We start from the raw sequence: 26,519 nt of genomic DNA, 5'->3' as shown, positions 1-26,519 counted from the left end.
ACCATTTAGGGACAACAGAGGAGAAGAGTCGAGCTAGTGACTTAGGAGCATGATGTGCTGGAAGTACCAGGCGCCTTTCGCTGGCTGAGCGTAGTGGGCGAGAAGGGGTGTAGACCTGGATGAGGGACTCCAGGTAAACAGGAGCAGTTTTAGTTACTGCTTTGTAAGCAATGATTAGAGTTTTGAATTTAATGCGAGCTGCAACTGGAAGCCAGTGTAGAGAGATTAAAAGAGGCGTGACATGAGCTCTCTTGGGTTGGTTGAAGACCAGACGTGCTGCTGCGTTCTGGATCAACTGCAGAGGTATAACTGTGCATGCAGGTAGGCCTGCCAGTAATGAGTTACAGTAGTCAATACGTGATATTATAAGAGCCTGTACTAGGAGTTGTGTAGCATGCTCTGTCAAGTAGGGTCTGATCCTCTTGATGTTGTAGAGGGCGAAACGGCAGGACCGAGCAATCGAGGCCACATGGAGCTTGAAGGTTAGCTGGTCATCAATCATGACACCCAGATTCCGGGCTGACTTAGTGGGCAAGAGATTATTTGATCCAAGCTGGATACTGATCTGCGGTTCAATAGTGGGACTGGCTGGGATGATAATGAGCTCAGTTTTGGGCAGGTTGAGCTGAAGGTGACGTTCCCTCATCCATTTAGAAATATCAGCAAGGCAGGATGAGATCCGAGCTGAGACAGTTGTGTCATCTGGTGGAAAGGACAGGAATAGCTGTGTGTCGTCTGCATAGCAGTGATAAGAAAAGCCATGGGAGCGGATGATTGCACCAAGTGAGGTGGTGTATATTGAGAAAAGTAGGGGACCAAGCACAGACCCTTGAGGCACCCCTGTTGATAAGCCATGCAGTTTAGACACTCCTCCCTTCCATGATACTCTAAAAGATCTCCCTGTGAGGTAGGACTTAAACCACTGTAGGGCAGATCCTGAGATACCAAGTGAAGAGAGTGTGGAGAGGAGGATTTGGTGGTTTACTGTGTCAAAGGCAGCAGACAGATCCAGCAGTAAGAGAACTGAGGACTGACCAGCCACCTCTGAGGAGGAATGCCACCTCTGAATTAAATATTAACAATGCAGCATTACTCCAAGTTTCTCAAGTCAGCTCTTAGGTGTATTTGTCTGATTTCTTGTTAAAAAAAAAAGAAAAGAAATCTTTAGTAGTCATCAAAGAGTGGCAAAATTTGGACATTAAATGGCAAATGGCACCTTACATGGATGATAAGTGGCAAAAATGGGGAAGAAATTGCAAATAGTAAAAAGCAGGATAAAAGAGTCAAAAAATGGGCAAAAATGGCAAAAAGAAGTAACAAAAGTGGGCTTAAAGCAGTAAAAAATGGATTAAAAGTGGCAAAAATTACAAATAATGACAATGGAAATATACAGACAAACTTAAAAGTTGACAATTAAAGCCGACTGTATGTGTGGGAAACAATGATTAATGTGACTTGCAATGGATAATTTCTGAGGTCAGAGTTTCCCTTTATTTAAGGTTGTCTGGGGGAATAATATTTCAAATTAAGACATAAAAGTGCTTAACAAATTTATCAGACCACCCGTCATATTTGTCTCAGAGACCATCCAGCATAATGAAGTGCTTTAATGTGGACTCTTTCATTTTCAGTGAGCTCTCCACATTTTACCATTATGAGCAGGACTGAGAAATTTCAAACTGACTTCACCTTTTCATACCCAAATTTGAGCCGGCTCACTGGGCTTCTCTGAGAAGTCAGAAATGAATCAAGCATAACATTCAACCACTAAAACTCATTTTTCTGTTCAGGAATGCAAGTAAATAACTATAATTTGACATAATAATCAGGAAAAAATAATGTGCTTTACTATTTTTGCAGTTTTTTTGTAAATCAATAAATTTGAAAATTAATGGATAACAATAATAATTATATTTTAGCATCAAAAATATCATTTGGGTTAAAGAGCTTCTACATATTGGTGAATTAACCATTGCAGAAACATAAAAAATGATTTTGGTAATTACCAATGCTGTTAATTTAGGGCAGCTGTGGCACAAACCTTACTTTGGTTAGGGTTAGGGTGGTCTAATAAATTTGTTAAGCACTGTTCATCTACAAAGGCAAGTCAAACATGATATTATTACAGGATAAAAGAACACAAATGTGTGGATCCTAACTATGACTTATTTCACGTTCTAACTAAATGAGTTGACACTGACGTAAACACGTTAGCACAGTTTTCCCAGTTATTCTGAGAGCCAAGGCCTTATTTCTCACCTTTTATTTTTTTGCTGTGAAAATTCTTCAACTCAGACTAAGATTAAAACTGAGTAAAAGTGTAATTTTTAACATTTGTTACATTTTTTTCTGTCAATTTTAATCTTTTTTTTTTCAATCAGCAAATAAAGAGAAAAATACCTCCAAAAGAATATATCTACAGGAGAGGATTCATAATAATACTGTTATATTTTAAACACACCATCACTCACGTGGGTTGTTTCTTGTTCAATGATCTCACTCCTTTATGCCTCATTATTGGTTGTTAGACCAAGTCAAATTTATTTAAACAGCACATTTTTAACTCCAGAAAAATGTTCTTTCACATAAAGTGTAAAAATATAAAATTTGCAAAGGCCATTATTGACAAAAAATGGCAAAAGAAACATGGGAATTACACAAAAATACAAACAAGAAAAAACACAAATAATTAAAACTAAGAGGAATTATTTAAACAAAAACGGAAAGCCCATAATACTGATAAAAGTTTGACATGTAAACTGCATGTATGCTTTCATGACTGAAGACACCTTCAACTTACTCTTTAACTGTCAAAGGTACAGTGAGGAAGCTGGCCAAGAGATCAGCCAGACAACATATCATAACATTTGAAAATACAAGTGGATTTTTTGTAAATTTAAGAGTGGCATACGTTTCAAAATTTAAAAAAGACAGATTGTGGATTAATAACATAAATATCTGCTCAGACGCTAACTCATTACTGATTACATTTTCATTCGTGTTCATGCAGTTTTCTTTCAGTTTTGGATGAATTTGTGAAGAATGACAGAGGAGCAGGAAGCATGTCGCTCTTGCTCTCACACCATGCCGTCTTTCGCCCTTGTGTTCCTGAAGGTTGCCAGCATGTATCCCAGTGCGAAGAAGAGGAGGGTGATGAAGAGGAAGAGGATACCAGCATATGGTCCTGAGGGAATAGCCTTCATCAGTCCAAGTCTTTCTGCTGGTACCATATTGCTCAGACTCAGCATGTAGCCCAGAGCCCAACCCACGGACGCTCCTGCTGCCTGCAGACACACGAGAGGAGACACAAGAAAATACTCAGACACTCCTGATTTAAACCTGCTGATGTCTTCTTAAAGGGGACAGATCTTAACAAAACCTCTTTTTCAGTGTTTTTGCACCACAGGTGGAAAAAGGACACAACTGCTGTACTCAAGTAAAGTTCAGTTACTTTGTATAAGATTTACTGAAGTAAAAGTAGAAGTAATGATCAATAATTCTACTCAAGTAAAAGTAAAAAATTTGCTAAATTTACAGTATAACTAAAGCACAGAGTACTGAGTAACTATTGAGGAGTTGCACGTTAAAATATGATCAAAAGACCGTCGAGAGAACAGATTTCTAACCAGGTAGTTCAGGTAAAGTCAGAACTCTATAATAAAGTCAAATACACTAAAATAGACAGTGTTAACTAAACTTATATAGAATTAAATACAACACTATAAAAGTGTTTATATTATTCTACACTACATAAACACTAATGCTCAAAAAAAAAAAAAAAAGTGAGTTAATCTCAAATTTTTTATACATGCAAATGCATTTGGAACTCTGCAAACTCTATCCCCAAACAAAACATGAAGAGAAATGAATCAAATGTGTTATTATTTTTCAGAAAATGAAGAAAAAGGAGCATTAGGCTGTTAAAAATACTCAAACTCATTAAAAAAAAAACCTCAAACATTTACTGTATAAACTGAAAAATCCTTGTAGACTTGGCTTTCATGTGAATTTCTGAACAAATATTTATTTGTCTTATCACTGTTCCTGGGAACTGATTCACATACGTTTTGCATGGAGTCCACCCCAATGACGATTGGACTACATTCCACAATTCCTTAGTTTCTGGGTTTTGCCTGAGAAACAACATTTTTGTTGTCACGCCCCAAGTTTTCTATTTGAGTAAGGTAACATTGCTCAACCCTGCTCAACCAAAGAGCCAAACTGTTGGAAAACACCTTGGCAAAGTGTGGTCAAAAAGTGGTAAAAACATGACAAAAAATGAGTGGAAAGTGACTTAAATGGGCAAAAGGTGGGAGAATAGGCAAAAGTCATCAAAGAGTGGCAAAAAATTGGGCATTTAATGGCAAATGGCAGCTTAAATGGGTGAGAAGTGGCAAAAATGGGGAAGAAATTGCAAATGGTAAAAAGCAGGAAAAAAGATAAATTTGACTTTCTATCTGAGATATTTGCCTTATAAAAACATTATTTTGACTTTTGAATTCTTGTTTTGAACTTTTTAACTAAGTTTGATCTTTAATATCAGATTTTGAGCCTTTAAACTCACCATTTTGACTTTCTTAAATCTCAAAATGATCTATCATCAGTGTTTTTTTCATATTTTATACTGATGAAAAGAAGTTGACAGTTTATGGTTAAATGTTGACCTTATTAGGCTATCAGGTTAGGCGTAAATTCAGAAACTGGCCCTCATTGTGACTGACTTTTACATCCCTGGCCTAAATAGTCCGGCCCTTAGGTCATCTCATTGGAGCAAATCTGGCTCAGGACCCAGTATGAGTTTGACACCCCTACTTTAGGGGCCATATCAGACCCCTAAAAGCTTCCCATCTGGCCCCAAAAAGACTATTAAATTCAGAAAACATATTGTTTTAAGGGTATCTTTAGTCCTTATATCCCCATAGCTATTAAATCAACCCTAAAAATGATCAGTATTGAAACAGTTTTATCAGGAATGACTTTGGTTTGACCCATTTTTACAGAAATCCACTGGTCAGCCATCACTTGTAAATGTGATACATGAAAAACACATACAGCACACATTAGTTAAGTCCTGTTTAAGTCTGCAGTTTTTTTGCTCCGATTTATCATCTTTTCCAATATAAGTCCATGATATTTTTACTTACACTGTTGTGTGTGTACATTAGGAAGTAAAAAGGTTAATGTTTGCATAAAGGATCTGTGGTTTTATGTGAAATTCTTTGACTAAATGTCCTCAAAAGTTAACTTTTCCTTGTCAATGGCACTGTTGTAGCTTTATGACCCTCTGACCTCCCAGTGACCCTTTGCTCTCGCTGCAGGATAAGATGTAACATTGACATAGTGATGATTTACGATCAAGAGCTGGTGCAGTGTGTCTTATTTTGAAAGTGCCATATACAGTACTCTTTTGATTTCCTGTTTGAGGCTTTCTGATTGATGGAAACTGACGTGGCGCTGAAAGTAGACCTGCAGCGTATCTCCAGCAAAGTGCAGAGAGGCATTTCAGGAGCGTGCTAGAGCTGGACTGGAGCATGGGCAGTTGATCTGCTCTGATTCACAAGAGAGGAAGCGATTTGCTCTGCAGTGCGATTTGCTGGCGGATCACAGCACAGCCACTGCATGTGGAAATACTTTCCAGCCCTGTTTTGCACACACGCTTGTTTACTGACCAACAGAATGAAAAATAAGTCAGCCTAGTCCTTTATATGTGGTCTATCACAGTGAGGGTCAATAGAAATCTGCCCTTAAACTGGAGCTCACTGGCATTTAAAGAGACACATATCCAAAGCAACTGGTCTAAGAAAGGCTGTTAAGAGCTGGTTTAAACAGGGTCAAAAACAAATCCCGGAAAATGCTGAACAAAAATGTAAAAATAGCTTGCTTTACTTCTGACCTTTTTCTGGAAAGAAATAGAAGGTAGAGATTTCTCATCGAAATGGTATCCACGCATCAAGAGGACCTGAACAAAATTGGCAACTGCACAGACGCTCTTCATGTATTTCTCCGGCTGCTTGGTCTTCTCAGTCATCTGTGCATACAAGTACAGTAAGATCAGAGTTAGTTCACATTTATTAGCAAAAAAGAAAAGTTTGCTATGAGTTAAAATGAAATTATTCTCTACAAAATGTATGTGGAAAGCTTAGATGAAACATTTATTCCAAGATATAAAACACAAAAAAGGTCTGATTAGCTTGTAATCCCTAAAAATATTCACTTGAAGGATAAGCGAATGTGGCTTGAGGGTCTTAACATAGATGTACAAACGAATTAGTTTCATAATGCCTTCCTGAGAACATGATAACTGATGAAAACTTAGAGGGATTTTATCCATACCAGGCTCTAACATCCTCTCTGACTCAACGATGAACTGGTGAGATTTTTGACATCCTGGGTCAGAGAGTGTGCATCAGGCCACATGTTTATCCCTCGCTTATGACTGTGACTCTGAGGAATTTTTTTTAACTTTGCATTAACTCCTACTCAGACTCGAACATATTCTGGTCAGATTTTGTAGTTCAAAGGTCGAAAGTTTAAGTCATTAAGCCTCATGGTCCTCCCTTGCTTTCCAGGCCATTCTTATGCACATTATACAATATATATTTGCTCACCTGCCTTGACTCGCATATGAACTTAAGTGACATCCCATTCTTAATCCATAGGGTTTAATATGATGTCGGTCCACCCTTTGCAGCTGTAAGAGCTTCAACTCTTCTGGGAAGGCTTTCCACAAGATTTAGGAGTGTGTTTATCAGAATTTTTGATCATTCTTCCAGAAGCGCATTTGTGAGGTTACATACTGATGTTGGACGAGAAGGCCTGGCTCTCACTCTCCGCTCTAATTCATCCCAAAGGTGTTCTATTGGGTTGAGGTCAGGACTCTGTGCAGGCCAGTCAAGTTGATCCACACCAAACTCTCTCATCCATGTCTTTATGGACCTTGCTTTGTGCACTGGTGCACAGTCATGTTGGAACAGGAAGGGGCCATCCCCAAACTGTTCCCACAAAGTTGGGAGCATGGAATTGTCCAAAATCTCTTGGCATGCTGAAGCATTCAGAGTTCCTTTCACTGGAACTAAGGGGCCAAGGCCAGCTCCTGAAAAACAACCCCACACCATAATCCCCCCTCCACCAAACTTTACACTTGGCACAATGCAGTCAGACAAGTACCATTCTCCTGGCAACCGCCAAACCCAGACTCGTCCATCAGATTGCCAGATGGAGGAGTGAGATTCGTCACTCCAGCCACTGCTCCAGTGGCGGAGTGGCGGTGTGTTTTACACCACTGCATCCAACGCTTTGCTTGCACTTGGTGATGTATGGCTTGGATGCAGCTGCTCAGCCAGAAATCGTTCACAAATGTTTGTAGAAACAGTCTGCATGCCTAGGTGCTTGATTTTCTACATCTGTGGCCATGGAAGTGATTGGAACACCTGATTTCAATAATTTGGATGAGTGACTGAATACTTTTGGCAATATAGTGTATCTCAAGCAGGCTTTGAAGGATTTGACTTCTACTTTGAACACATTTCCAATCTGACCAAAGTTTTGAAATCAGTAGCTTTCAGAAGTTGTAGGTCAAAGGTCAATGTCAGTAGGTCTCTAGATCATCCTTTAGATTCTGGGATATCATTGTGACCATGATATCTAAAAAACTCTTTGAGGTATTTTCTTTATGTTGCACATGAGTCAAATAGAATGCAAGCTTTAACTCAATGAGTCATAGGTCAAAGGTCAAGTTCACTGGGCCTCATGTTTGTCCATGCTTTTGAATGTTTTATCTCATTGAAGATTTGAGGAACTTTCTTCAAACTTTGCATGAACGTCTACATATATGATTTTTGTGGTCAAAAGTCAGAGGTTAAGGTTGGTGGGCCTCAAGTCCATCTATGCATTCCAGGCTAGGCTCGTGAAACGATCAGGATCACTGGGTCATGCTCATCCCTTGCTTGCAAATGCAATGTGTCAAGAATGTTTATTTGGAATTATTTCACACATCGGACAAATGTCAACCCTGACTGAAGAATGAACCTCCTAGCTGAGGTTAAAAGTCAAGTTACTTGACTTCTTGTTCTTCCTCTGTTTATGGATGCAATATCTCAAGAATACTTTGTGTAATTTTCTTCAAATTTTGCATTCAAATAAACTCTAACTGAGGGGTGAAGTGATTCGATTTTGAACGTCTCAGGTCCAGGTTATTGGGCTTCATGTTCACACATTGTTTGTAAATTCATCTTTCATGATTGCATAACTTCATTTTATTCAAGCTTTTCACAAATGTCCTCTCTTACTCAGGATAAAATTAAAAGATTCTGGAGGTTGTAGGTAGATAATGATCCCTGGTCGGCCTCATGTTCATCCCTTCCTTTTGAATTCAATATTTGAGGGAATTTATTCAAACACTTGCAGACAATTCACCACCAGGTAGTCCTTCTCGTACTACAAATAATTAAGGCCTTTTTTTCTGCTTTTTTATATTTTGAAATACGATGTTTATCTGGAGCTTTCGAGTGAATGTGACTTAAGATGAATCTAAGTAGACATTTTTTGACAAGAAACACAAATAGAGTTGCTTAGGCTTGACTTTGGGCAGTGTGCTCAAAAGGCCGGGCTCAGAGTACCTCAGAGATGCTCATGTTGCAGACGAGTCGGACTGCTTCCTTCATTCGATTAGGTGATGTGAGAGAGATGTTGGTGAGGCGGTTGATGTAGCTGTGAGTGAAGAAGAAAGCAGAGAAAGCCTGTGGAGAAAAAGAACAGACACTGAGTCATCCCTGAGCTTTGGGAACATCACAGACAGCCTTAAAGGAAATACAACAATAACTGAGCTGTGTAGTAACTAGTGAGGGTGAGATCATCAACTGATCACGCCCAACCAGTAAAGCATTATATTTCTGATGACATTACTGAAGCCTTCTTGTAAACAGATAACAAATCTCTAGAGAACACCCGGCTACAGTGTCTGGTTTATTGTGTATTCTGGACTAAAGACTGCATAACTCAAATATCTCTAGATTTCAAAGGTAAAGACAAAGATTAAATGCATGTATTATTTCTGCAGGTACCTCTCAGAAGACTTCTTTGGTGAACCGGTTCAAAAATGATGCCATAAAAAAACAAATATGTACAAATTTTCATTAAAATCCAAAAATGTCATAATTCAGGGACTTACCCTGTCCTATAAAGTGACTGTGGACTGTTATTTCATCTTAGTGCCAACAGAGGGCACCAGATATGTAAAGTGTGGGTGATCATGTTGCAGAACTGAGAAAGCTGACATAGGACTGAAACTTTGGTGAATCGTTGACAATGATGTTGAGGGATCATTTCATTCGTGCTATAAATGAAGACAGGATACAGCTAAGGCTGCTATAGGAGGACAGACTGACTTTTGAAAAGCTCTCAAGTTTGCATAAGCAATGGAGGTGGCAAATACAGATATTGTGGATTTACAAGGCATGAAAGAACCTGATAAATGGAACAAAGCAGCGGGAGTCAGTGAAAAAGGTCAGCAACACGTGACCACAGTCCCAGCCGGACATTAGAAAATGCTAGAGATGTGGTGGAGAAAACCACCTGACTCAAGCCTGCAGGTTTGCCACTTAAAAATGTCACAACTGTGGAAAAGTGGGATACATAAAAAGCCTGCAGAAACATAACAAGGGCTAAATAAAATATTATACAGTTTAAGGGGGAGAAAAAGAAGCATGAAAAGAGAGCTAATTTCACATTTGCTCAGTGCAGGGTTGAGCTCAGAACATATGGTGCCAGTATTGAAGGAAGGCGACCCTTTTAAGACACGTTTATACTGGTCTCAGAAGTCCCCAAAACATGTCTGTGAAGTTTGTTGCTGAAATAAAACACTCCAGTATTGGATTTTTGCATGTTTTCACTCAGAAAAAGCTGTTTCTGTGTCTGTGGCTTTAAATGTTAGTAAGTTTGACTCCGCCCCCCGACCACGCCCCTCTCAGGAAATGGACGTGGCTTAATGGATGTTGCTTCAGCACACATTTTCTGATAGGTGGAGAAAGAGAGAGGGGAGGGAATGGATTTTTTTTTTATTATTCTTTGGGCGATTGTGGACAGTCCAGAAAATGTGTATTTTACATAAAATGTGACCTTTAAGAACAGCTAAAGTTACAGTGGAATATGAAGGCACCACCAAGATTGTAGTTCTAGCGGTAGTGAAAGTCTCAAGAACCAGTCTAGTTTTATAAATGAGGATCCCATGCTGAGAAAAAAAAAAAGATAAACAGGATACGCTTCTTTACATTTTTTGGTTAATGCAGGGAAAATGTCTGATTACACACTCACTGAGACGTCACATGCACCCTCTAGTAACTAACATTGGATTTAGGTCTGGGTGGATGTTATGTAACAATGCAAAAGTTACTTGAAGAATAACTGGCAAGTTTCAGCAATGATTGGCGAATTTCACAGATGTCTTTTTTAAAGAGTAACTTGTAATGAAAACACTGTCCATGTGAACTAAGGCCGGCCACACACTAGACGATTTTTTAAATATGGAACGATTTTTAAACTGTGGGAGACCACAGACTTCAGGACAATTTCCAAAGATTTTTCATCTTTAATCCTCTGAGCGCACACACTAGACGACTCAGCCAGACGGTCAGATCACTGGAGACCACACACCTGCCGACCCGCCTACGACCTTGCATGATCAGGTGACCAGAAAAGAACAAAACAAAAAAACACGGCTGTCTGTCGATACTGTCTTGCTGTCTCTCCACAACAGGTTTCCCTGGCATGCATTACAGATGCAGCAAAAATCATAACAATGGGAAAAACTCGGGATGAAATCATGGCTGAAATTCAGGTACAGTTGTGTTTATGGTTGTGAGTGGTAAAAGTACGTATGATCAGGCTGTGACGCTACCCTGTCTGCTCGCTCTCATTGATTGTTGTGGGTACTCCGCCAGAGGCACTATGACCTAAAATCATATTCACGATTTGGGATTTTGGAGGCTACGACGCGATTTGGAGCAGTAAAAAAATCGTGTTGACACCACACACGAGAATTATTCAGACAAATAGTCGTTTGCGACGAGGCTCCTCGGGAATACACCCCCACGATCATCGGGGGAGGCAAATCTTGCCCTGAATCAAGCTTAAAATCCTATAGTGCGTGGCTGGCCTAAGTCAGGAAAATGGTAGTGGCTGCATGCCCAGAGGAGTGCAGGTGAAGGGTGCGTCAATACTGTGCATATAATCATGGCAAAAACACTACTGAGACCAAAAACCTCTCCATTTTGATTAAATATATAAGTAAATCAACAGAATTCAACATTTAAATATTTTTTTTTCTCAGTAATAGCTTTTTTGTATTGTTCAGAGATTTTTGTTCCTCATCCCTCACCATGAAGCTTCCTCTCAGACTCGGCTGAAACACTCCGTTGAAGGAGCACTTGGAGAAGGAGCAGCTTTCGAAGGAGAACATTTCGGTGACGTTGTCCAGGCAGCTCTGGTAATCCCCCGTACCCACTACTGACACAGACATCTCAGGGTCAAACCGGTCTGGCTTGTAGCCTTTGGTGCACGGGGAATCGAAAACATCCAGCCCCAGTTTGATGGAGGCGTTAAACTGCTTGGGATAGCAGGGATGGGACACCTCAGGCTTCACACCTTGATTCTGAAAACAGAGAAACAAAGGTAAGAGTTAAACATATTTCAGATAAACTTAAAACAAAAAAGTAAGGCAATTTGTGTTTGGTACTCAGCATGATCCTTACAAATGTGGCACCATTTAAAAGGGTAATAAACAGGCTTTCTGACGGTCTAAGATTTATTGCCAAGAAGCATTGTAACAACACAGAAATAATGTACCAAACACAAATTGCCTTACTTTTTGTTCTAAATTTAGATATGAAAGGAAACTAACTGACACACTGCAGGATGATATTATCTCCCTATTGTAGTATTATTTTCTGATTTAAAATGTGATAGATACCTAGATAGGATTACTTTACTTTAGGGATAATTTGTCATGTAGGAATCAGTGCTTAAATGATAAAGTAGTAGTAGTAGTTTGCCAAGCATGATGTCATATTTCTGTTCTAACTGGCCCATCAGTATGAGGTCTGAAGATTTCCTCAAGTATAAAAATCGAACCTGTCCTTGATTTAAGATATTCTTGTTAAGTCATAAAATCTGAAAAAGTGAGGAGTTAAAAAAATAGATAAAAAGTCAGGAATGTGGGAAAGGAAATTAATTTGTCCTGAAATTTCACATTTTCAATTTAGCATCTCACAGTTAGGACTCAAACTTAGGATTTTGACTTTCAATTTTGTACTTTGGGCATTTCAACTCATAATTTTGACCTCTCATATAATATTTTGAACTTTAGATTCACAATTCTAAATTTTAAGTCATATTTGACCTTTTTAACCAGTTATTTTGTATTTTATCACATATTTTCAACTCCAAACTTTGACTTCATAACTTCACTTCCTTTTAGACTCACAATTTAAAAATTAGAATCTTATTTTGACTTTTAATTTTATGGTGACAAATTTTATTTTATACCTGTACCTTTAAAGTCATGATTTTGACTTTCTTCCTATTTGCCTTTAAAACATTATTTTTCAATTTCATTTTCATGTTTTGACCTTTTTGAACTACTTAATTTACTTTTCTTAGATTGTGAGCCTTGTAGCTTATCTTTTTAACTTTTTGAATGTCAAAATCATTTATCATCAGTGCTAAAGGATGACTACAGGACTTGTAGTCCATGGCAGAAATAATAATGTCCCATCACAAGTAAGAACACCAGAATTCCACACAGTACTTAAAGAAATATTAATCAGGTTTTTAAATGTGCATGTCTTCTCCTAAGAGATAACACCCAACTATGCAGCAGCCTCGTAGGTGCATGAGTTGTCAGTTCCTCTTAAGTTTGAACTTTCTCACATTCAGTGCTTCTTTAACTCTAAAGACCAATCAATAATGCTTCCTCCCTGGTATATGGTTTTAAACTAGGGAACACGTTTAAATGCTGAATTTAAAGCAGCCGAGGAGAAAATTAATCAACTTATACATGATATGATTATTGAAAGGAAAGACAGTTTGAGTGGTATTGATCCTTTCACCGTGCTGCTTAGAGCAGCTAATGTTCTCAAATAACAAACTATTCCTTAAGTGTAGCGAAGCAGCTTCACTACGAGGTGCTATTATTGACTGATCTCAAGTATCCATGAGACAGAGATCATGAAAAAGCAGATATCATGGTGGTATTTTATTGAAAACGTGTCTGCTGGTTTTTTCAGTTTTTGTGAGAATACCTTGATAAGATAAGCCAGAAGTTTCCTCAGGAACTGGTCCTGTCCATAGCACAGGAAGCTCTGGGTGTACAGGGTGTAGGTTTGTCCGTAAAGCGTCAGCTCCTTCATGTTTTTCTTGTCTTCCACAGACACAGAGTCGGACATCTGAAAGGTGATTTGAGTGGAAGCGCCGCCTAAATCCAAAGCTCCGATCGTCTCTCTGCCTGGATTCAGCCAACGGCTGACAAAACCGTACTGAAAGGACGAGTTCAGACGGTAAAATGAGAAAAAAAATGGTTGACATGTTACAATCATTTACAAAAGATTGGAAAAGATACTCTGTCAAAACAGTGTGGGAGTGACGCCTTACTGTAATCATATTACATTTGTCTTTAACGTAGCAGTGTAACGCATTACTGCTGCTAATATAGTAAACACATTACAGCTACTGTAAATAACAATTTTATTGCATTACTGTAAATCCTCTATGTGCAAAACATCAGCACCGTCAAAACCAATCAAATCACATCTTTAACACATCAACAGATGTTTGGAGATATGAACACTACTTTGGATTTGTTGCACAAAGAGACAACAATGTGATGGTGAAGAGTAAAGCTAGAAGCTAGAAGCTAAAAAAAACCCAAAGCCGAGTGAGGCCCAAGATAAACAAGCCCAACAACGACCAAGCAGCCAAGGCTGGATTTACTGTACAACAGGTAAACCTAGCACAAAGAGTAATGCAATTTTGTTTGTTAGATTATTTCTTTATTGTAATAATACTTCTTGGAACTAAAACTTATACTATTGGGAAGTCTGTTTATTTCCCTTTTAAATGGTGCCACATTTATAGGGAACATGCATTTGTGGGATGAGCAGCAGAGCTGAGTATGTGGGTTGTGCCCATAAAAATTGTGCCAGATCTTCTCTGCCCATGCCAAACAGCTTATTCTGCTGTTGCTATTGACTCTTGTTTTGAGCTTCTGGTACCCTCAGGTGTTGACAATCAGCACCTGTGAGCATGGGCCCAGCTACAGTGGCTGTAGGCGTCTGCTACAAGAATCAGCATGCCACGTTTGACAAACCTGAACAGGGCCTGTGTGACATGGGCAACTACAGGCTGGTGTTCCCTGAAACCAAACTGCATTACTTGGAGTGAGCCCTGGAACCATCTTCAAACGGGAGGTCAGGTTCCATATAACTGGGGATGTCAGAGACAGGCCACAAAGTGGGGTGTCCCAAGAAGATAACACCCCAAGAAGACCATTTCCTCACCCTGTTGGCACTTGGGAACGTTAGGCAGTCTTCTTCAGGTTTGCAGTCAAGGTTTTCAGAACAATATGTCTGACAGCTGACTGCACACAGCTAATATACAGTCTGCCAGGAGTCCTGCCATGACTGCACTTCACTGTCAATATGGAGGAATGCTCTTTTCACCAATGAGTTCAGGTTCTGCCCACAGCAGTTGAACACTGTTCTGATTGCTGCAGCCATAGAGTAACCTTTTTTGGTGGTAGCAGTGTGATGGTGCGGGGCGGCATCTCCCTTAATGGAAAAATGAAGCTTGTCATCATTGGAGGCAATCTCAATGCAGAGAGATATCCAGATGAGATTCTGCAACCAGTGGCAATCCCATATCTCCACAGTCTGGGACCAAACTCTATCCTCCAAGATGACAACGCTGGCCCCCACAGGGCAGGGGATTACCAGAAACTACCTCCAGATTTTGGTGGTGGAGAGGATGGAATAGCCTGCCAGCAGGCAGTTGTGGGATCAGCTTGGGTGTGCTGTTGTTGGTGCCAGATGGACCAACACAACCACACTGACTGAATTGGGACAAATGCTGGTTCAAGAATGGGATGCCATCCCACAGCAATGTGTGACCAGGCTGGTGACCAGTATGAGGAGGAGGAGCCAGGCTGTTGTGGCTGTGTATGGTTCTTCTATAAATGAATGAATAGTCAGATTGCCAAAACGTCTTGTTTCTTCAGACTTCAGACATCCAATCCACCAAACAAGAGTCAATGGCAGAATAAGCTGTTTGGCATTGGCAGAGAAGGTCTGGCAAATTTTTCATGGGTACAACCCACATACTCAGCTCTGCTGCTCATCCCACGAATGCATCCTTACAAATGTGGCACCATTTAGACAAGCCAGAGAACTTCTCTATCACTGATCACTGGTTGTGTCTGACAAAACTGGTACATTTTAAAAATTCCTGTAATGCTCACACTTCCACCCTATCCTGAATACTCTGTAATATCTCAGCTCCAGTTGAGTAATAGCCCAAGCTCTGTTTACTAACTACTGGTAATATTTTTTCATAATGTATGAAGGAAATGAACAAGAAAATAATCTATGGTCTATTGAGAACACAGTTTGGTTCGAGCCAAGGAATGACCTCATTACCTACCCATGCACACTGAAATAAGAAACTTCCTCCTGTTTGAGGTCTTCGGGGCATTCAAGCTCTGGGGCAGTTATCAGAAATACATCACACCATCATGCACTTACAGAAATGCAAACATCACAAGACAGAGACTTGGACCGCACTCTTACATTGCACATTAGATCAGATGTAAACACTACTGCCTGAATACATGTTTCAGCATTGAGCAGGCCATCAACCAAACAGATAGATACACTTTATCAGCACCTAAATATCAATATATTTAAGCATTGATTCATTGTAGATATGCAAACATATAAAAATCATGATAATCACTTTCATTGATACTTGTGCACATAATTACTCTTACACCACTCTGTGTGTGAATTTGAACTAAGGAAATATATGGGGCTTGAGAGAAAGCCACAAGTGTGAAACAAATTCTGCACCAGCACAAGTCTTCACAAAACCAAAGTGGTTTATTGTAATCAGATGTGCATGCAATACTCAGCATGCTCTTCTCTGCACAACACCTGCACTTAGTCTCAAATCAAATTCACTGCATGACCCGCATTTCTTTTCTTTTTTACTTCTTTTATATTTTGCAGAGCTGTAAAGCAGTGATCATCAACTGTCAGATGATCATCATATCGCAACCAGGAACACTCACATTCACACCTATGGCCAATTTAGAGTTCACCACTTAACCTAATAAGCATGTTTCTGGTGGTGGGAGGAAGCCAGAGTTCCCAGAGAGAACCCACACATGCACAGGGAGAACATGCAAACTCCACACAGAAAGGCCCTTACCAGGAAGCGAACCAGGAACCTTCTTGCTCTAAGGCAACAGCGCTAACCCCTGCGCCGCCATGCAGCCCATTAACATCACTATAGTTAATATACATAATCCTAAATTGATTAACTTTAACCAAAGGTTGTGAACTTAAGCCAGTCATAAAACTCCAGGGCTGAAAGTCAGTCCTACTCCACCCCGGGGCCCCAACTTTTTTGGAATTGATGTTGTATAACAAGCCTCTCTACAATGGACTTACTTTTTTTATAAGGGACTTGTGTTGCTAGCCTAGAATCCAAACTATGGTGCATGTCTGATCTCACCTTGACAAAGTTTTCCAGCAGGTAGTTGACTGTGACCCAGCCGTACGCACCCTCGTCCTGTCCACTCAGGATGGTTGCCTTTTCGAATTTGAAAGGGTAGGACCTGAGTTTAGTTTCCACTTCCTTCAGGACTCGCTTGGACTCTACATCATTGACTTCACTATTAAAAAAGCAGTTAGAGTTAAATGGAAAAAGTAACACTATTAAATTCTTCTACGGTCCATTTTCATGCATTAATGCGTACTTGATAAGCAGAGCGGTAATATAAGGCAGATATCCTGTCTTAATGGAAATTATTACTGACCTCAGGAGTCTCATTCCTGCAGTGGCTCCCAGATAGAGCGGAGTCTGACTGTGTCTGAATTTAGGGATTTCTTTCACCGCTTGCTCCAGGCAGGCTTCAAGACTTTTAGCTGCACCACCCTGGACACCAGCATAGCTCGATATCCCTCCACCTTGATGGAGAGAGAAAGTAGTTCTTCATATGATGGCCTCAGACTGACCTTAGAAAAACTGAACTTCCTTTTTAAAATAAAATACATAAATGAGGCACTGGGTTATGTTTCTAAGGAGACTGATAAAAAATCAGAGCAGAACAGGAATAAGTGCCAGTGACTAAGATGGCATGACCTGTCTGAAGAGGAAGTAGACCCTAAAGAGACAAATGCCTTACACAAGATCTGCATGTTGAAACTGCTTCAGTTCTGTAATGGACAAAGGTCAAAAGGGTGACATTATGGAAGTAAGAGCTTAAATGTCCTCAGGTAGATATTAGAAGAAATATATATATTTTCTTACTTATTTACAGCCCTAATTCCAAAAATATTGGGGCACTGTGTAAAATGTTGAAAACAGAATGATTTCTAAATACCATAAACTCATATTTTATTTACAAAAGAACAAAAACAACATTTCAGATGTAAAACAGATATTTTACCACTTCATGAAAAATATAAGCTCATTTTGATGGCAGCAACACATCTAAAAAAGTAGGGACAGGACAACAAATGGCTGGAAAAGTAAGCGGTACTAATGAAAACAGCTGGAGGAGCATTTTACAATGAATTAGGCTAGTTGGCAACTTGACTGGGTATAAAAGGAGTATTTAAGAGAGGCAGAGTGTCTCAGAAGATGGGCATAGCTTCATTAATCTGTGGAAAACTGTCTAACAATGGCTCAAAAATTGCTGTCGTGCCAGCTTTATTTCCCATACTCACCTTTAGCGTGGCACTCGCCGTGCTGGGACACAATCCCCGTGTTGTTTTCCTTGTCGGCCGGCCACTTGTAGATGTACATGGTGGTGTGAGATGAGCCTGCATCCAGAACGATCCCATACTGAAACAGATGGTGTTGAAATGTCAGAAACACGTAAGCATTGGCGTAGCACTGAGGGGTTTCTGATTACTGGGGCCCACAGTAGAGGGGGGCCTTGACAAGCCTGGAATTAAAATCAACTTTTTAAATTTGTTTTTATTCTTTACTTGGAAATAAGTGTTCTTATTAAAGACAGAGAGCAAAGAAATGACTATACTGGAAGAGAGTAAAGCTGGGAAAATAGAGGTTTGTCTCAGGATTGTGGAGAGGAGGGGAGAACAGAAGATGAACGTGAAGAAAGTAAAGGCAATGCAGATGTCTTTTTGCAGTCGACCCAGGATTACGGTCAGAGAAGCTCACTGATAAGGAGAGAGAGAGAGATAATGGTATGCAGACTGGCCTATGAAGCAGACTGGCACCCAAAGATAAGGAAGGCAAACCATTTCCAAATTATCTTCAATATTCAAAGTGAAACAACAAGAAGAGGCTTATTCATAGTGAGGCTCGGTACTGCATCCCAGGCTTTCTGTTCACTCATGATGTAAAAGCCATCCAGAAGTGCACTGATGGACTGAAGGTAGCAAAACTCAAATGGCAAAAATGTATGAAAAACTATCAGAACGTGAGAAAAGCAATCTCCATAAGGGGTGCTGTTTGAAATGGAAATGCATAATAATAGAGGTAAATTTATTTTAGCCAAAGTAAAGATATTGCTTAACAAAACAAGAAAATTAAAGCTGAAGCATTCATTAAAATGCATAGATATTCATAAAACAATGCAATATTTTTTGCTTGGCTGGCTGGCTCACTGAGGCCTTTTGTCTTTTCTTTCTGCGGACCCAAAATCTCTAGCTACCCCCCTGGTTGTAAGCATCACAGTGAGAGTCCCATTTATTAATTAATTCTCATAGTTGCTCTAAAGCTAATTTATTTCTAATCATGTCCTGACATGATGCTCTGGGAAACAGTTTAACCTTCAACAACAAGCTGGTGTGAAATTCTCTTTGCACATTTTTCATACTGTGAGATTTGTCTTGACTGCTACACCCACTTTATCATTTCAAACAAGTCCCCTCTGCAGATTAGCAGCGTATCTACAGCAGGTGGCTTTGCACCTGTTGCCAAATGAGTCATCAAGCGTGGAAACTAATGAACTCTTGAAATTCTACCTTCATCTGGTTTTAATTAAAAAAAAAAAAAAAGGTGTCACTATAGCAGGGTAACCACTTTTGTAAACCTCCAAATAGAGGAACTTCAGTTTCCTCACTAACCACATGTATGAGCTAATGCCAGTGTTTTGAAAAATGTACATATATAACACCAGTAAACACACTCATTGCATAGGTTTATTATAACATTTTAATCGCCATCTTTGACCTTCACTGACGTCCTTGTCATCTTTTTATTTGTCAACCATAATGTGGAAGACAAAGGTGATTTCACAACATGGTTTCACAGCAGTGCTACTTCCAGCCTGCAGCCCCTTTCAGGGTCATTGTGTTTTATTATGGCCTTGTCTGTCAGCATTTCCACTGTGGGCAGCTGAAGATGCACACTTGCAGAGTTTACGTGTGAAAAATACCGCAAATTCATCATCTGGTACTTTTTACAGGAAGTAGTACCTCTCCTGTGGTCTGCTGTACCAACGGTACACAAGTCATGCTTTAAGTTGTGGGGCAAAGTCCACCCTAAACCTACGATGAAAAGATTTTACTGAAGTTGTGTCATGATTTTAGTATCTCTAAGACATCATAATAATAAAAATAATCATAATAATAACAACAACAACAACATCAATAATAATTCTAATAATAATAATAACAATAAACAATATAACAATAAGAAGAGGAAAAAGAAGAAGAGTAGCAACAACAATATCAATAATAATTCTATTAACAATAATAACAACGACAATAATAATAATAATAATAATTATTATTATTATTATTATTATTATAACAAGTAAAGCACTTAGAGAGCGCAGACCTCCGCCATTAGCCCTATCTCCCAATAGTGAAGAATCCTTTAAAAACATTCCTGGATCAAGACAGTGATCTGGATCACTCCCAAAATCTAACTCACCTATTACTCCCTCCCCAGTGGGGTGGAGACAGGTGAGGCACAGCGTTGGCTTTGCTATGTGTGGACTGTCACAGCGGAAGCACCCATGGTCTCACCGGACGACTGAAAGTCATGTCAGAGGGTGAATATTCCTCCATTCCTTCCAGCACTGTGAGTATTCTCACTACAATTTGCTGTCTTTCTCTCCGTTACACTCCGACTCGTCTCCTCAACCGGGCGTGCGTCTTTCAAACTCTATAAACTAAAAAACTTTGAATAAGTTACTAATGTCCGCCATCTCCTGGTGTAAAGTGGTAACAGCGCAGACCTCTGCCATTAGCCCTATCTCCCAATAGTACAGAATCCTTTAAAAAATTCCCGGATCCAGACGGTGATCCAGATCAGTCCCAAAATCTAATCAGTTTTTCCTTATGCCATTTCTGACATTTCCTGAAAATTTAGTAATAGTAATCTAAATTATTTTTAAAAATAACAATAACAACAACAACAATAATAATAATAGCTTGGATTTATATAGTAAATTTATATAGTATAGTTGTTTCATGGGACCCAAGCTGTCTTTATTAAAGAACGGAAAAGTAAAATAATAACAAAATTAAATTCATTAAAATAATCATAATAATAACAACAACAATAATTAAAGTAATAAAAATTATTTACAAAAAAATAATAATAATGATAACAACAAGAGCTGCACGGCAGCGCAGGGGTTAGCACTGTTGCCCCACAGCAAGAAGGTTGCTGGTTTGCCTCCTGGTCAGAGCATTTCTGTGTGGAGTTTAAATGTTCTCCCGGTGCAGGCGTGGACTCTCTCTGGGTACTCCAGCTTCCTCCCACCACCAAAAACACGATCATTAGGTTGATTGATCACTCTAAATTGTCCGTAGGTATGAATGTGGGTGTGCCTGGTTGTCTGTCTCTATATGTCAGCTCTGCAATTGACTGGCGACCAGTCCAGGGTGTACTGTGTGCTGTGTACTTCGGTGTCTTGGCTCATTCACTGACTTGGCCTCCTTTTGTTCACTCTCTCAAAGCTTTAAAACATCTTGCTCTGTTTGGATACTGTTCTATAAAGGCAAAGGCAGCAAAAAGCAGAACGAAAACATCATTTATAAAACACGAAGAAGGAAGAGAACCTGAAGAACTCCTCAGGAACAGGAACAGATCATTCTCTTTCTCTGTCTTTGTTATGACTTCCCTCAGTATGACAGTTCTTTCTGTCAGTTCTTACTGTCTGTGGTTGGCATGTCAGGGGATGTGGTGAGAGCATTTAGCTGACAGACCTGATGTCTAAACGGGTTGACATTGGGAGAATATGAGGCTTATATTGTTACAGTTTTATGTCCAAATCACCAAAACAGCTAAACATTTAATGAGCTAACAAGCTACTTCATTTTCTTTGTGTTATAACCTCTCTTTTAATTTAAAAACAACAATTATAGGACCATGTATAAAAGTCATGAACTACTTTCCAGCCCAGTGCTCACATAACATAGTTCAAACAGTGTGCTCACTTCTTTTTTCATTTGTTTTTCACTCATTAGACTGGTGTTAGAATCATAATTATTACCAAGGCACTGAAAAAAAGGAAAAACTGTTTTCCCCCGTCCTGATGTCTTATTTCTTGCATATTCTGTCACACTTAAATGTTTCAGATCAACACACACATTTTGATATTAGGCAAAGACAACCTGAGTAAACACAAAATGCAGTTTTTAAATGGTGATTTCATTTATCAAGGGAAAAAAATCCATGGTCCTTCCAGATCTGTTGAATCCAGAAATCTCTAAATAGAACCTGTCAGACAAAGTGAAGTAAGCTACAATATCTCCAACACATCATGGCGCCATCCAAAGAAATTCAAGAACAGATGAGAAACAAAGTCACTGACATCTATCCATCTGGAAAAGGTTACAAAGCCATTTCCAAGGCTTTGAAACTCAAGAAAGCCATACTGAGAGCCATTACCCACAAATAGGGAAAACTCTGAACACTGGTGAACCTTCCCAGGAGAAGTCGCCCAACCAAAATGACTCCAAGAGTGCATCAGGGACTCATCCAGGATCACAAAAGAACCCAGGACAACATCTAAAACCCTGCAGGCCTCACTTGACTCAGTTAAGATCAGAGTTCATGATTCAACAACAAGAAGGAAACTGGGAAAAAAGTGCATCAATGAGAGAGTTCCAGGGCCAAAACCACTGCTGACCAAAAAGAATACAAAGCCTTGTCTCAAATTTTATCAAAAACATCCTGATGATCCCAAAGACTTTTGGAGAAATATTCTGTGGACTGAAAAGACACAGCCAGTTATTAGTTTTGGGGGATAATGTCTTTTTCACATAGTCCACTATCTTCATCTAATATTGATTTTTTTATTCTAAACATTTCAGTGTGACATACACTACCGCTCGAAAGTTTGGGATCCCTGGTAATTTTCTTTGTTTTCCAAAGAGAAACATTTTCATGCAGTTCACAAACAGTTACCAACTATCAGTCCTCTGCATCAGTCTCCTAGTATGGCTGCTAATCCAAGTTCATCATGTTGCACAGCTGTAAACCACTGGACACTGGAAGACCAGAAGAAGGTGTTTTGCACAGATGAGTCCAAGTTTGCGGTCTTTGGATCAAACAGAAGAACAGTTGTGAGACACAGAACAAATGAGAAGATGCAAGAACAGTGCAAAACCAACAGTCAGAGAGGTGGAAGGGCTTTGAAGGTGGTAGAATAGGAGATTTGTAAAGAGTAGAAGGGACTTTGGGGAAGGAAAACTATCACAAGATTCTGCAATGCCATGCCATACCCTGTGGACAGCACTTGCTTATTGCAATTTCATTGTACAACAGAATAATGACCCAAAACACTCCTCCAAAATGTCTACAAAATATTTAAAGAATAAGCAGTCAGCCAGAAATCTGACTGTAATGGAGTGGCCAGCACAGTCTTCAGATCGGAACCCCATTGAGCTGTTGTCGGAGCAGCTTAACCGGACGGTATGAAGGAAGACTCCATCAGGCCAATCCATCTTGTGAGAGATTCTCCAGGAAGCACAGGGTTAAATCTCATCAGATTAACTTGAAAAACTGACGGCTAGAATTCCTAAGGTCTGCACAGCTGTAGTTGCTGCAAAAGGTGTTTTTTTTTTTTTTTTAATGAAAGTCAGCATGTCCAGTTCATTTGCGTTTTTTTCTATTCAGACTAAATTCATGAGTTTTTCCATGGAAAACCAGAAAAATTCCAAGTGATCCCAAACTTTGATCAGTAGTGAATATGCAAAATATAAGGGAAAAAAATAGACAATGAAAGAGAGCAATGTTTGCCTTGTTTTAGCAGATATGTATGTCCACATCGGGAGCATATGTTTGTAGTGCGTTTCTTGATGATCCTGATTAAAGAAACGATCCCGGAATTGTTCTAACAAAGTTGTTCTCTAAACTTCAACTGTTTTAGGCTTTGTGTTTCCTCATCAGCAGAAGTCTGGTTTGGTTCAGTGCAGTTAGGGACAGCTTGATAAGCTTGCAATTAGAATTTTTGAGGTTACTGTCTGGAATTGCAATAGATGTTAAAGTAATTTACTCTGAAAGTTAGGAAAATTTGCTTTGAAATTTTCAGGAATTTTTATGAACATTTTTGTGAGATATATATTTGAATACTTTGGTGTGTTTGATTTATTTTTTTTTTTTTCTTTTTTGCAGTAGGGGTATTCTAAAATGTGTGGGCACTTTCATGAGAATTTGTTGAATTTATACCATGTGAATTTGATTGGAAATTTGTTTGGGTGTGTTGGGGAATATCTATGGAATTTATTAAAATTGTGTCAAATTTGATTGAAAAAATTGGGTGCAATTAACTTTGATATTTTGGAGAACTTACTTGAAATTTTTCAGAAATTTTAATGGATTTATGGGGAAATTTTATTTGAATCTCTAAGCTTTTACAGAAAATCTCACTGAAAACTTTTGGGATTATTTGAGCTTTTTTTTTTTTTTTTTTTTTTTTTTTAGAAATGTTTAAGGTTTTTCACACACATTTTTACCTCCGCCAAGGAGGTTATGTGATCGGGTGGGTTTGTTTGTTTGTTTGTTCGCAACATAACTCAAAAAGTCATGGATGGATTTTCATGAAATTTCAGGAAATGTCAGAAATGGCATAAGGAAGAACTGATTAGATTTTGGGACTGATCCGGGTCATCGTCTGGATCCAGGAATTTTTTAAAGGATTCTTTACTGTTGGGAGATAGGGCTAATGGCAGAGGTCTGCGCTGTTACCACTTTACACCAGGAGATGGCGGACATGAGTAACTTCAATCCCGTCAGCATGTTTTTGGTGTGATTCTAGTCAGTTTTGGAGTTTATAGAGTTTGAAAGACACACGCGCAGTTGAGGAGACGAGTCGGAGTGTAACAGAGAGAAAGACAGCAAATTGTAGCGAGAATATTCACAATGCTGGGAGGAATAGAGGAATATTCACCCTCTGCCATGACTTTCAGTCATCCGGTGAGACCATGGATGCTTCAGCCATGCCAGTCCACAAGCAGTGAAGCCAGTGCTTTGCCTCACCGTGTCTCCACCCCACCAGGGAGGGCGTAATCGGCGAATTAGTTTTTTTGGGCGTGATCCGGATCACTATCTGGATCAAGGACTCTTCACTATTGGGAGATAGGGCTAATGGCAGAGGTCTGCACTCTCTTAGTGCTTTTCTAGTTGGTATTGCCCTCAAAATTTTATGGAAGTTTAAAACATATTCTTTGTGAAAATTACTTCCAACAAGTAAAAAATGGACGTTTTTGTTTTATGTTGTACAGCAAGTTGTACATTAAGTAAAAATGCATTCCAAAGAAAAGCTTTTGTCCTGTCTGTAGTCTAAATAGTGGAATAAATAAATCAACTTTAACTCTTTAATATTGATGGAATTTTCAAATGTTGTGATTTTACATGATTGCTGTCTTAGACAGGTCTCTTTAGTTTGACTGTAAATATGACATCCTGGCAAATCAACTAAGACTAAAATAAAATGTTACAAATAAACAAACTCAGAACTGAAAGTTTTTTTCCAAACAGTAAAAGAGGATAGACGTGTATGCAAAAAGTCGACTGTCATGTTAACACATGAAAGTATAAATATAAATGTAACTATGTGTATCTTTTTGCCTGTTTGAACCACGTTACTACATCTCCTCACAGACAGGTCGAGTATTTTCATTCATAAACATTCAGATAGAAAATTATTTCCTTACCATGTACTTAGGAGGGATCTCGATCTCTTTAGCCGGTAGGACCACCAGCAGGATCCCGACTATTGCCAGAATCAGCAGCACCACCGCGGGGATGAATTGGACGTACCGTAGACCCATGGTTCTGTGCGCTCGGATGCAGCTCCGCGTGCAGCTCTGCGTAAAAGCGCGTAGTTGGTGCGCTAAATACTTGGTAAAGAAACCCACAGAGATATGGGGCGTGCATTAAAAACCTGACTGCTGTGGGTTTGGTCTGAGCTTTTGTTGCATCATTTGCATGCTGACGGATCAGGCTTCCTCTCAGCCTGCACGCACCCACTCACACTCCCACACGCGCACTGACGCTTCCAGCTGCAAGATGAAGTGAAATCTATAGGCTAAGGTTCCTATGAGAATCAAGTCATCTACAGTTTCAGTTCAACTGTATAGATAATAGATAAAGCCACAAAACTAAAGGATGTACACAAATTTTAAAAATAGGTTTATCTCAAAAACCAACAGAATTTCATCACCTCTCACTACTAATTCAACACATTGATGCACCAGTTCATTGCTTTGGCATGTCTAAAGGGACCTACCTAAATTTACCTTGCTAGGACATTTAGGACAATTAGAGGGGCTTGAACCCTGCTGTTGGGGTCAGGTGGTCCTCCCAGGGACTTTTTTTGGAGAATGAGCATCTATTTGGATGCTATTTTATTCACTCTTGGACCCTTTTTTTGTATTCAGAATACTTTCCTAAATGAAAAGCATTGTAAACCTCTTATTTGATGCACAGCTATAATGATGCACACATGAGGTCCCTGCAGTACGAGGCCCCTGGCAATGGCCTACTTTTGCATAATGATAAAATCACCTAAGGTCACTGGGCTTAACCTGAAAACCTGATAGACTGTTTCATAACTAAATGGCATGAGATATCAGAATCAGAATCAGCTTTATTTTCATTATATTAAGTTATTAGCAGATAAGGCTGAATAGCTTTGAAAAAAAATATCCTTTTGAGATTATATAAACATAAAACAAAAAGTACGACAATTTGTGTTTGGTACAATATTTCTTTGTCGTAACAATGCTTCTTGGTAATAAATCTTATACCACTGGAAAGCC

At 39.2% G+C, this 26,519-nt stretch overlaps 1 protein-coding gene across 4 annotated transcripts; it reads right to left on the bottom strand.

The window, feature by feature from the left end:
• Positions 1 to 2,011: 2,011 nt before the first annotated feature.
• On the bottom strand, positions 2,012 to 25,622 carry LOC121510027 (ectonucleoside triphosphate diphosphohydrolase 2-like). Of its 4 annotated transcripts, none has more exons than XM_041787898.1 (10): positions 25,413 to 25,551; positions 22,663 to 22,795; positions 17,997 to 18,114; positions 17,084 to 17,234; positions 16,780 to 16,939; positions 13,296 to 13,529; positions 11,375 to 11,647; positions 8,619 to 8,738; positions 5,894 to 6,028; positions 2,012 to 3,284 (listed from the first exon to the last, which is right to left on the bottom strand). In XM_041787898.1, exons 3-10 carry the CDS (start codon positions 18,073 to 18,075, stop codon positions 3,078 to 3,080), a joined length of 1,359 nt encoding a protein of 452 aa, XP_041643832.1. In that variant the 5' UTR covers positions 18,076 to 18,114; positions 22,663 to 22,795; positions 25,413 to 25,551; the 3' UTR covers positions 2,012 to 3,077. The 4 variants fall into 4 exon arrangements, with proteins under 4 accessions (XP_041643832.1, XP_041643833.1, XP_041643830.1 ...); XM_041787899.1 differs by having other exon boundaries at positions 22,663 to 22,745; XM_041787896.1 differs by lacking the exon at positions 22,663 to 22,795 and having other exon boundaries at positions 25,413 to 25,622.
• Positions 25,623 to 26,519: the final 897 nt, after the last annotated feature.

This window comes from Cheilinus undulatus, linkage group 5 (assembly GCF_018320785.1).
Source record: "Cheilinus undulatus linkage group 5, ASM1832078v1, whole genome shotgun sequence".
Lineage (NCBI taxonomy): Eukaryota > Metazoa > Chordata > Actinopteri > Labriformes > Labridae > Cheilinus > Cheilinus undulatus.
This window is presented reverse-complemented; position numbering and strand designations above follow the sequence as displayed.